This window comes from Arachis duranensis, chromosome 5 (genome assembly GCF_000817695.3).
Source record: "Arachis duranensis cultivar V14167 chromosome 5, aradu.V14167.gnm2.J7QH, whole genome shotgun sequence".
Classification (NCBI taxonomy): domain Eukaryota; kingdom Viridiplantae; phylum Streptophyta; class Magnoliopsida; order Fabales; family Fabaceae; genus Arachis; species Arachis duranensis.
The window spans coordinates 19534452-19547344 of record NC_029776.3 but is presented as its reverse complement, the minus strand read 5'-3'; the positions used below and the strand labels follow the sequence as shown (position 1 = coordinate 19547344).

General features: G+C 36.1%; 1 protein-coding gene across 1 annotated transcript; it reads left to right on the top strand.

The window, feature by feature from the left end:
- Positions 1-1746: 1746 nt before the first annotated feature.
- LOC107488638 (homeobox-leucine zipper protein MERISTEM L1-like) lies at positions 1747-5312 on the top strand. The gene is made up of 7 exons (XM_021142406.2): positions 1747-2422; positions 2539-2845; positions 2932-3387; positions 3480-3581; positions 3667-4386; positions 4461-4833; positions 4924-5312. Exons 1-6 carry the CDS (start codon positions 2184-2186, stop codon positions 4821-4823), a joined length of 2187 nt encoding a protein of 728 aa, XP_020998065.1. The 5' UTR covers positions 1747-2183; the 3' UTR covers positions 4824-4833; positions 4924-5312.
- Positions 5313-12893: the final 7581 nt, after the last annotated feature.

Here is a 12893-nt window from a genome sequence, read left to right as displayed (position 1 = left end):
GACGGTAAAATCAACGATAATTAATGTTCTTTTATAATGTAGTCATGTTATTTTTTATTTTCTGATTAGCAACAATTTAATGAAAGAAAAAGAATGGTTTAAAATTTTATTTTGAAGCACCTACTAATGAAAGAAAAAGAATGGTTTAAAAATTTATTCTGAAGCACCTACTCAACTCAAGAAGTGGCCCAGCATGATAATTTCCTCATGTACAAGAAGATGATGGAATGAAATGTAAGCACGTAAGTACGTAACTACACTAATGAAGTAAGATACGAAATCTATATTTTTCTGTCATATCCCTCCCTAAGCTATAGCCTAGCTATATGCATATGCAATATTCTTTCATTCACTTTCCTCTCCTAATAAGTACATTAATTTAATTAAAAACTTTGCAATGAGATTATGAGAACACCAAGATGAGCTGAGAGCAGGTTTAGAAAATACAGCCCAAATATTGTTACGTTGTTAGTGTTTTCTGAGATGGACAACATGCTATATATTATTTGCTTAATATGTATGTTTGAGAGAATAAAAGTGAGGGGAGCGGCAAAAAATTAGTGACATGAGAAAATAATTAAAAAAAGTAAAAATATTACACAATTTCTTTGTATTCATTCATTTCTTTGTTTATCTATACTTTTCTTATTATAAATCATGTTTTATTTTCCAAAAACTGCTAAACATAACCTAATAGTATTATTATTTGTTTAACGAAGACCGTGTACTAAGATTTTTATTCTAGAAATATTTAGTGGGCACGTACAAGAGGCAACAATAAATGATTGGTACGTTCTCTTAAGCCTTCGCCGTTGTCGCTGCAAGTAACTCAGTGGGGACAAAATAAATATCACAGAGGTCATGATATGAATTCGAAGAGAATCTTATGCGCCAATTTCTTTCCGGTTCCACGAACATTTGATTGAGTAGGTCGACTTGATAATAATAATAATACTAATGATTCAATAGTTACACAATACCTATCATTTTCTGAAAAATTAATTACGAAATCTTATATCTTGTATCTAGAATTGTAAGAACTATTAAGTTGCTGGAGGTAATAGCTATTGAGTTCACCACAAGTTCGTTGTTTTGTTTTTCTATCTCTATCTTCTTCATATATATCTGTCTATCTATCTGCATCATTTATACCATACGTCTGTCCATAAATGCATTTACACCCTCTGCAATTAATTACTTCTTTCCTTTCCTGCCAAATACTCCTTTCCATCCTCCAAACTTAGCTTCTTCATTTAATTTTACTTTCTTGTTTTTCTTCTCCTGGCCTCAATCCTCCTCTTCCTCCTCCTCCTCACTACTCAGTCCCCACCAATTTCTGTTTCTTCTTAATTAAGCCCTAGCTACATAGAGAGAAGAGTTATTGAATCCGTGTGTGTGTTATTCGTGGGTACGTCTCAATCAGCCCGGCCCGGAGAGAGCAACATAATAACCCCATCAAGTCCCCTAATTCCCACACAAACAAATCTCCGGTGACCCACAACGGTAACCTTCAACGTCTCTCAGGTTCCTCCATTAACGCTTAAGGTTCCCTCTCTTCCCTATCCATTTTGCTTTCGCATTCATTGTCTATTCATCTTTGACTTGCCTTTCTTAACTCCATATGTATCTAGGTTACCATTACGTATGTATTACGCACTATCTATGTAGAGNCTTGCTTATTATTGCCACTTCCCACTTTGCTACCAAGCGTTACACATACTCGTATCGTCATCATCCTCTATAGTTGTCAACTTTTCACACTGTTGTCTTTTTCTGATTTATTGCCATACCTTGTTTTTATTTCAAGTTTCAAAGTCTTGATTGCTTGCATGTATTTGTAATGCTAAGGACAAGCCAAAACTTATTTCTAATTAGCATCATATTGCACCCATTCCTCCTTCCCCGGCCCCCAAGCTCATATAATGGTCAACTTAACTTGCAATTGAACAGCCATTTCAAACATTTTCCTTCTTATTTTATATGCATGGGTAGTACCATTTACTGAGTCGTGGGTACAAGAAAAACAAACACTTCCTACCTATCTAACATTTTTCTTCCTTTCTGTATATATACTAGAACCTACATATGCATTCATTATTCCTGTTATATATGGCATCAGATTAGAAAGAAGAAAACCGGTGGCTGTTCGATCATTTCTGAAATTTAAAGGATTTGCTGAGTCCATGTTTCCCACGAACGTGTTCGATTCTCATCAGCAGCACATGATGCTTGATATGTCATCGTCTCACAATGAGAGTGATTTGGGAATAAGGACCGGAGATGATGAGTTCTTTGACATTAAATCTGCTACTGAGATCGTCATGGAAGCTCCTTCCGGTGATGATGAGCAAGATCCCAACCAACGACCCAAAAAGAAGGGTTACCATCGCCACACACAGCACCAGATACAAGAAATGGAAGCGTGAGGACCATTATATATACACACAGATTTTGATCTCCATTTTTATTTTGTATGTTCAGTTTGCTTAATTGATATAATATTGGCATATTGTTTTGAACTTGAATTCTGCCCGTCAGGTTCTTCAAGCAGTGTCCACACCCAGATGACAAGCAAAGAAAGGAGCTGAGCCGTGAGCTGGGATTAGAGCCATTGCAAGTAAAGTTTTGGTTCCAAAACAAGCGGACACAGATGAAGGCACAACATGAGCGACACGAGAACGCTATATTAAAGGCTGAGAACGAGAAGCTTCGTGCCGAGAACAGCAGATACAAGGAGGCCCTAAGCAATGCTACTTGCCCCAACTGTGGAGGACCTGCTGCCCTTGGTGAAATGTCCTTTGACGAGCAGCACCTCCGGATTGAGAATGCTCGTCTCAAACAAGAGGTATCATATCATGCATCTTCCTCATCAGCTCCTACTTAGTTGTAAATTTTCATTCTTAATTTTCTGTTCAATACTTGGGTCATCAGATTGATAGGATTTCGGGAATAGCGGAGAAATATGTTGGGAAGCCAGTGACTTCCTCTCACAATAGCAATCACATGGCTCCACATTCTCGCTCGCTTGATCTTGGAGTTGGTAGCTATGGTGGAGGATCACAGTCCTCAGCCGGCGGCATGGTTGGAGAGATGTATGGCGGCAGTGAGCTTCTGAGGCCGTTCCCAGTTCCTTGTGATTCGGACAAACCCAGGATTGTGGAGCTTGCTGTGGCAGCTATGGAGGAACTAACAAGACTAGCTCAGGTTGGAGATCCTTTGTGGGTCCAAAGCAACCAGCACTGTACTGAGATTCTAAACGAAGATGAATACTTGAGGACCTTTAGAGTTATAGGCCCAAAAGCGTTGGGCTTGAGATCTGAATCCTCAAGAGAATCCGCGGTGATTATCATGAATCACACTAAACTGGTTGAGATACTAATGGATGTGGTGAGTGGTGTTCCCAAATCCCAACCCCAACATTTTAGTTTGTTTGTGGATTGGAATATGTTGATGAATTGATTAAACTTTCATTTTTTCAGAATCAATGGTCAACAATGTTCTGTGGTATTGTGTCAAGAGCGTTGACACTTGAAGTGCTTTCAACCGGAGTGGCAGGAAACTATAACGGAGCGTTGCAAGTGGTATATATATATACACTCATCTACTACTAATTAATTAAGAAAATGAAACAATTAATTTGATGATGATTATTATTATTATTATCAGATGTCGGCTGAGTTCCAGGTGGCATCGCCTCTTGTTCCAAGCAGAGAGAACTATTTCGTAAGGTACTGCAAGGAACATCCGGATGGGAGATGGACAGTGGTAGATGTGTCGTTGGAGAATGAGAGCAGAAGCCGAAGAAGCAGCCGAAGAAGGCCCTCTGGCTGCTTAATTGAAGAACTCCCAAACGGCTACTCCAAGGTGACATGGATTGAGCATGTAGAAGTGGATGACAGAGGCGTGCATAGCCTCTACAAGCCATTGGTGAAGTGCGGGCTGGCCTTTGGAGCTAAGAGGTGGATGGCGACGTTAGAGAGACAATGCGAACGTGTTGCGAGTTACATAGGAGGAGGAGCAGGGGAGCTGTGTGGTACGAGTGCGGAGGGAAGGAGGAGCATGCTGAAGTTGGCAGAGAGAATGGTGATGAGCTTCTGCACTGGAGTGGGAGCTTCCACGGCACATGCATGGACCACTCTGTCGTCGGATATGGATGATGTGAGGGTTATGACGAGGAAGAGCATGGACGACCCTGGCAGACCCCCTGGCATTGTCCTCTGCGCTGCCACTTCCTTCTCCCTCCCTGTTCCTCCCAACACTCTCTTTCATTTCCTCAGAGATCAGAACTCCCGAAGCCAGTGGGATATCCTCTCCAACCGAGGCCTTGTTCAAGAAATCACACACATAGCAAGCTCTGCCAACGTGCTCTCTCTGCTTCGCGTCAATGTAATTAACTTTCTTAATTACCTTGCCTTGCCTTCTTTATTCATACAATTAATAATTGCGTATATGTACTGTAGAGTGTGAATTCGAGCCAAAGCAACATGCTGATACTTCAGGAGAGTTGTACAGACTGCAGTGGATCCTATGTGGTATATGCACCCGTGGACATGGCTGCCATGAATATAATTCTTAGTGGCGGGGATCCAGATTACCTGGCCCTGCTTCCCTCGGGTTTTGCGATTCTTCCTGATGGCCTTGCTGCATCTTCTGGAGGGTCTCTCCTCACGGTTGCGTTTCAGATCTTGGTTGACTCCGCCCCAACCGCCAAGCTATCCCTGGGTTCAGTCGCCACTGTTAACACTTTAATTAAGTGCACCGTTGAAAGAATCAAAGCTGCTGTCATTTCTGACACTACCTCATTTCACAACCTTGCTTCCTAGCTAGCTAATGGTAAATTAAGCACTTACGATATTATTATCATTATGAATTACACATAGCAGTACAAGCTAAGAGCTATATTTTCTTTTTGGTGCTTTGCAGTTAGAAGAATCAAGATAGCAGCTTTCAGAACAAGTCAATGAACGCACCTTAGAGTATCTTTGCAAAGTTACAACTTCAACTAGGAAGGATCACTCTTAGGTTCGGGTATTGACTTTCAAATACTGAAAAACCATCAACCCACCCTTCTCTCTCTCTTTGTGATGTTTTAGCTTAGAGTAACTCTGGATTTTACCATGCTTAATTTAGTTTAGCCTAGACTACTTTAATTAATCGGTTTCGTATTGTACACTTGGTGATGATCTAACTTTTCTAGTTTGGTTTACTTTTTTTTGTTCTTGTATTGTGAAAAGTGTTTACTTTTAGTGTTTAATATTTTTAATTTAAGTTCCTAGTGATCAGTAATGCTATAAGTTTAATATAATTTATTATTTTTTGGCCAATAGTTAGTTAAAAATAATTAAAAGTATTGGCTAATAGAGTAATCGTAAGTATTAGACTAAAAGCCTTAGACATACAAACTAAAAGTACTATTTAATATAAATTAACGATAATGTTAAAGGAAATAAAAAAATAATTAGAATTGGTCTTATTTAGTACTCGTTAATTGTCGCAATAATTAATGAATGATAAATAAGATAAATTACGAGTAATTTTAACAAATTTTTTTGTTACTAAACATTTTCAATAAATTTAAAAGTGCATTTTGTGCTGGTTGCAACTTTGTTGTGGTTACAATGGCTATAAGATTTTCACCAATTAATCTTTTACACATGGATGGCTGGGAGTCTTTTGACTTTGGGTTCCATGTTGTTAATAATAGTAAAAACATTAAGCAAAAATGATGGTAAATATTTGCTGGTGTAATTTGATCTCAAATCATGGAATTTTTTGTTAAAAAAAATCAAAATAAAAATGTTATTCCACAATTGACAACAACCAAATCCATGTGCAGCGAAAAAAAAATCATTAATAGAGTGTTTAAAAACTCTTCAGTGAATACAATTTCAATATTTAAAATAAAAATAATTAAATTAGTTTACATAAAATTTAATTTAATTTTATTATTTTATTTTAAAATTAATTCCAACTCAAATAAATCTGATTTAAAATTCTATTCCATTAAAATTTTATTTAAAACTTAAAATATTTAAAATATTCTTATTATTTAATTATTCATTAACTTTTTTATTCATATTCTCTTAATGCATCCACTTTTTAATACATATATTCTCTTTTCTCACCATCTTCATTCTCTTTTCTTTCTTTTCCTTTCTTTTAAATCACTTAATATAATATATACATATTTCTTTTAAAATGTCTACTATATAAATCTAAAACAATTATCCACACGTATATATTTTATGTATTTAACTTAGATTAATAACACTAAGCGTTTGCCAATACATTTAATTATTTCATGGGGTAAATAACCTTTTCGGCTCCTGAGCATTTTAAGTTGGGACATGTCGCACCTTTATCATTCAAAAACCTCAACCAGGTCCTCAACCATCAACATTAGTGGACGTATCGACCCCTGTGACCGGTTGCCAGCAGGTTGCCTGGATGACGTGTCAGGTGAAGGCTGAGTTGTCAAATATAGGTGCCACGTGTCATTAGAAATTGTTGCAGGGACTAAAAACCCCTCCCTGCCCAAATTGTTCTTAGCCCCACCGGCAACACCCTCCACTCACCACTCCTCCCCAGCACTCCTCCACCAACTCCACCGCCGCCACCAAAACCACCGCCTCACAACCTTCGCAACTCATGCGAGTCCTCCACCTCTTCTTCTTCCTCCACAACCTCCCAAAGCTTCACCCAATGGAGGTTTTCTCTCCCGACAACACCCTCCACCACCACCACCATTACTCCTCCGCCACAACAACCACCACCAACTCCATCACCGTTGGAAGAAAAAGAAAAGTTTTCAATTTCCATACATCATTGACCAAAAAGGAAATTGGTATAGGCCATGTGATGAAGCTTCGAAACCTGTCAAGAAAGGAAATTGTTGTGTTTGTGGAACCCTCCATTGTTCCAAACCTGTAGCTGATAGAAGAGAACTGCCTTCATTGCCGCCACCGGTGACATCACTGCGCAAAGCACTTCCTATGTGAAAATTTAAGTCACCCGTTCCTCCCATTGGACCAGAAATTGCGGTGTAGTTTAGGCCTAATCACCGCCACCAACTCCTGAAAAGTGATCTCCAAGTTGCTGATGATGCATTAATGGAGCCATGAATCTCAGCGACGAGGGCACCGGAGGGCTTAGGCCTGCGATTTCAGAGGCAAAGCTGCCACCAGAGACGGTGGGACCTCCGCGATCAAAGCTCGGTGGTGGTGACTTGGAGCCGTTGTTGCTGGTGGTTGTTCCTTTAGTCCTCTTGTTCCTCCGGCAGCCGCCGCCGACCGGAACATTTCTCTTATATTTAATTTTGGGTCAAATCATATCTCTTGTTCAGTTGCTAGTTGCTGATTGAAGAGAGGAAAGAAAAAGAACAAAGCATGTTTGCATCTATATAAACTGTAATGGTGCAATTGGAACTGCAAGTGTGATCAAATCTATTGTCTGATGAATAAATTATTCTGATGAGTTGCGAAGGTTGTGAGGCGGTGATAGTGGTGGCGGTGGTGGAGGAGTGCTGGGGAGGAGTGGTGAGTGGAGGGTGTTGTCGGTGGGGCTGAGAACAATTTGGGCAGGGAGGGGTTTTTAGTCCCTGCAACAATTTCTAATGACACGTGGCACCTATATTTGACAACTCAGCCTTCACCTGACACGTCATCCAGGCAACCTGCTGACAACCGGTCACAGGGGTTGATACGTCCACTAATGTTGATGGTTGAGGACCTGGTTGAGGTTTTTGGATGATAAAGGTGCGATATGTCCCAACTTAAAATGCTCAGGGGCCGGAAAGGGTATTTACCCTATTTCATGTGAAGTTGTATCAATCATGACATTAGCAAAAAATGACATAATTTTGTTCCATTTTAATAACATAAATTAATTACTATAATTTATCGTTAATAACTACTCCTTTTACTTACTATGTCATTAGACCACTCAACAAGTTAGTTTTTTATAGTTCATGTTTGTTTTCTATTATTGGTTTATCATTGGAATCAACTATAAAGAACTATTTAATTTTTTAATTAATAATAATATTTTTTAAATTTAATATTTTTAGATTAATCTAATTTTTTAAAAAAGAAGTGAACAAATTTTAATTGAAAAAAATTAGTTAAAAAATATATTTTTTAATTATTTTATATAATTTAATATATAAATATATTTATTATTTAAATATGATGTTATATTAATCATTTTAAATACTGGTATTCAATTCAATTTAATTCTATAATTTTACTAATTCGTTTTAAACAGTAGAATTCAATTCAAATTATACTATTAAAAATTTTCAAACAGACTATAAAAAAAATCAAACCACTCTTCTTCAATCTCAATCTCTCTGGTGCACTCCGAAATCACTAACCATGGCCACTTGTGATAGTTACCATGTTCTACTTCGAATTCTGAAGCAAACACCATTAACTCTAACAGTCTGGTCTTACAATATACGTTACTATGTACTGCCCTTCACACGCACAAATCTCACTTTATTCCCCCTCATCACTGATTACCAACCAATTACCAACACAATCGACTTCTAGCTGAGGTCATAGTTATCAGTGCTGAGCAGACAACTTTTCACACATAACCAACTCACTATTAGCAGATTTTCTCCAACGACAATGTCTTCACAGCTCGCCCATTTTCACCACCAGCTGATAACCTTTTTTTTGTTGATCTAACCCATTGTACGAATTAACATTCTTAACCATCGTTGATAATCTATAATACATGCTCTAGATCTGAAGAGTTTCAGTATTATATAGAAGTTAAATACATATATTATTTAATTTATTTTTAATGTCTATTTTATATTTTAAAATTTGTATTTTAAGATTTATTCTATATAAGTGATTTTTTTATGTATACGTAGCATAATCGTTGTTATAATTATATTTTGTTATTGTAAAATATGATTAGGTTTTAAAATATCTAATTACAAATTAAAATACTAAAATAGTAATTTAAATAATAACATATAATTTAAAATTTAATTTTTTATATTTCATATTTTAAAACCTTGACAATATAAATAAAATATCTTTTTTTTGTATATGTCGTTAAACAATCATTTAAAACTCAACTTTCATATAATTAGCTCTTAATGATATTATTCATAGTTGAAAAAGTTCATTTAATTAGTGTAGTTATTATGAAAAAAACTAAAGCTAATTTTAAAAGAAAAAATACAAATGAATATATAATATTCTTTCGAATCGATTTTTAAGAAAGAACATCAATCTTATTTAAATTTAAAACTTGATCATTATAATGAATATCTAATATGAAGTTCTTAAATTAGCTATCAAGTATCGAAAGTTGAATAAAAAATTATTATGGGGTCAAATTTAATAATTTAATAGGAACAAATAAATATTATTATTATATACTACTCAATAAAATTCCAAATTTTAGTAGGGCGCTTGCCCCCACACCATAAAGAGTGGATCCATCCTGGTTATAAATGCCTCGTTAACTATTGTAATGGTAACATTAAAAAATTATAAGAGTGTCAAAGCACTTTTTGGTTTCGTGATGAAACCGTAATTTGGACAAGTAAGATTGAATGAGTCCGTTCGATTTAATTTTCAAACTATAATATAAACAAATTAGGTTAAATAGTCCCTTTCTTATTAAAACAAAAAATTAAATAAAAAAATATTTTTATTTAATTTCAACCTATTCTTTTCAATTTATTTTTTATTCGATTTCAATTCTTATATTTTTAGTTATCTTTTATTGTTTATCAATCTATTTCCGGTGGTTACGCGATAAGAAATGAAAATTGTATTGTGTGTAATATCTTATAGACAAGTTATGACATCTAGAAACACTCCACTTGTTAGTACCTTATTGGAAGATCACCTTATAGCCACCGATAAGCACTACGGATGAAGTTACCAAAGATACAAGCAAATTAAAATTGCTAATCCTAAAATTTTACTAATAGAATTTTTAACGTACCCTCTTTTTTTAGTTTTCAAATATTTGTTAAATTTTAGATAATTCAACCCATTTTATGCTATTTAAGAGTGGATGAATAGCGACGAATGTCACCTTTGAAATCTAAAGTATAATGAAAAAAATAAAATTAATTTTTGTTTAGCTGATAATTAATTAATATTTTTATTTTTAAAATGTTCTTTTTTTTTTTCCGTAATAATGACTCGATTTTTTAATTTTCAGTCATTCTGTTTTTTTTACTATTTAATTATTAACTATAAAAAAAGTTGATTATTCAAGATAAAACCATAAAATACTATATAGAATTGTTCCATTTGTGATGGTCCTACCCAGCTATAGTGACTCCTTAGAGCAGTAAACTGTTTTTACCGGAAGAGTTATATGTCGGTTTGTGTTGAACACCTCAGGTGAAAATACCTGCAAAAGATACTCCGACACTCAAGTTAGAACAAATTTTAATAATAATAAAAAAAATGAAACAAGCGAATCGGTGTGTGATGAGAAGATGACTAAGAAAAAGTAAAAGGATGTGACCCTGATGAACCTTTTGTTGTTCTCTCTCCTTTTTAAAGACTAAGAGTTCATTATGCTGGGTTCGTAGCCAGTCGATATTCTCAGTAAGTTCTGCCCTCGTTGTGTTGTTGGTTTTGAGATTTTGCCATTATGTAGTTTGTTACTCGATTTATGGCTCACGTGTCTGAGTTTATAGCGCCTCGTGGCCGAGCTTATAGTGCCTTGTGGCCGAGGTATGGCGTACGTATCATAGTCCCCAAACTTAATTTTTTACTAAACTAAGGAAATAGGTTGAGATTCTTTTTATACCTTGGCCATTTGATGGAGTTTCCTAGCCCCATGCTTGAGCTGGTTCTGACAGATCGAAGTTTTGATGGATCCCCCTTCGTTAGATAAAGTAACTTTATTTGATGAACGACTATGATGAAAAACGCATGGGGTATTCAACTGTTGGGTGTTCCATTTTGTATCTTAAGGATGGTTATTTTTTCCAAGTGAATTTGTATGGAAGTTTCAAAGGAAAGAGTTTGACCCCTTTTTCTTTTTGTGCCTGCTAAAAATGAGTAAAAAAGGTTATTTTATACTTTCTTCATTTGTCTTCTTCTCTTGTTTGTTTTGCAGAAATTTGTGTTTGGTCAATAGGAAAGTCAAAAGTGAAGGTGAAGGAAGGAGATCCTTGTTGTTGGATAGACAAGAATGTGAAGAGTCAGGTCTCCCATTTTAACGATATTGAGTCGGTAAATGTGTTTGGTTCAGATGTGTGGGTCAGGGAGGGGAGTGGAATTAAAATAGAAGTGTTGTCGTTGGGAAGAGTGATCGTGTGTGCGAGAAGTTGAGCGACTGGCCATATTTTTACATGTATAGTTGTTTGCTTATGGAACTAGGTGTCATGCTTCCATTTTCGGACTTCCAATGTGGGGTGTTGTTTTGGTTGAACTGTGCTCCAATACAGTTGCATCTGAATTCTTGGGGGTTTGTCAGGGCCTTTGAAATTTTGATGGAGTTGTTAGAGCAACCTCCATCGCTAAGATTGTTTTTCTAATTATTTCAAGCAAAAGGGGTTAGGAGGGGCTTGTGGGTGAACTTGAGTAGCTATCTTGGCAGGTCAATATTTTCTTTGTATAAATCATCATTTAAAGACTTTAAAACAATGTTCGTGAAAATTAGAAGTGCATTGGATGAATTCTCATTTTATTTGAATGAATTTCTAGAAGAAAGGTTCCCCCTTTTTTGTTCTCCTAAACCTATGCAAGTTTTAGATGTCGAGGGTAGGTGTGTTGAATGATAATGTAATAATGGACTGTTTAATTTCTAAAATGGAATCTAGAAAGTTGTTGTCTGTTGTTGAACTGTTGAGATGAGATACAGATAAGTAGGATGTGCTGCATTATATAGGTAAATGTAGGTTTGGTAGGGATATGCTTGATGCCAGTACTTTGTATGTAAACATAATTTTGTTTGTACTTTATGGTTATGCAGGAGAGAAAGCATCGACCAAAACAACGGCTGGCCTGAAGTCATTTTTTAGTCAAAGGAAGAAAAATAAAAAGGAGGGTTCGACTACGAATGTTGAGAAGGTAACTGGGGCTGGTGTTGTACAGTCTGAGCTAAAAACTAGGGGAAAACAAAAAAGGCGACAACCGACTATCAAGTTGTCTGAGATTATTAATTTAAAGAATGAGAACAACGTTAATATGGAGTTGGTGGAGACTACCTATGCGTCTCAGAAAAAGGCTTTGTGAGAAACTTGGGGATGAACATGCAAAATCCCTTTGGAGCAAATTGTTACGTTTTATGGCTCTTGCAGATCTCAGGAATGTTTATCTATGGTTGTCATTCAAGTTTTTATACTATTGTGAGTTCTTGACTCATTCATTTTTTGCTTTTTAGGTTATTAGAGCTCAGCTGGTGTCAGTTGATCAAACATAGGAGCTTGCTCTTGAAAAAGAAAAAAGGGATGTTGTTGCTGTTGAGGAGTTGACTAAGGTTGTAGATGAGAAAAAGAAGAAAGTTGCTGAAGTTTCTTCTTCTTTAAAGGTAAGGGATTCGAAGATGACTGTGATAAAGGGTCATCAGCAAATAGTGGAAAGTGAACTGAAGGAGCTGAAGGTAGAAAAGGAACAGCTAGCCATTCGGGTGAAGGAGCTGGAGACTGAGGTCTATGAATCTTTTGCTCAAGGATTTGATCAAGCAATTTCTCAAGTTCAAACAGTGTTCTCGAAAGCATTTGTTGAAAAATTGGATCCGACAAAAGTGGTTATAGATGGGAAGTTGGTTGATGATGACGCTATGGTCGAAAGAAAAGTCGAGAGCTCTAACATTGGTGAAAAAGAGGATTAAGCTTGACCTCTATAATAGCCTGTAGTTTAATTTTGATAAACTTTGTTTATTTTGAATTTCTTGGACTC

Bases quoted from the DNA above. Each gene is read 5' to 3' on its own strand.
- LOC107488638 (XM_021142406.2), top strand. From the start codon at position 2,184: ATGTTTCCCACGAACGTGTTCGATTCTCATCAGCAGCACATGATGCTT. The intron at 2,846-2,931 runs GTATCATATCAT...TTGGGTCATCAG, and splicing joins ATGCTCGTCTCAAACAAGAG to ATTGATAGGATTTCGGGAAT. The intron at 3,582-3,666 runs GTATATATATAT...TATTATTATCAG, and splicing joins ATAACGGAGCGTTGCAAGTG to ATGTCGGCTGAGTTCCAGGT.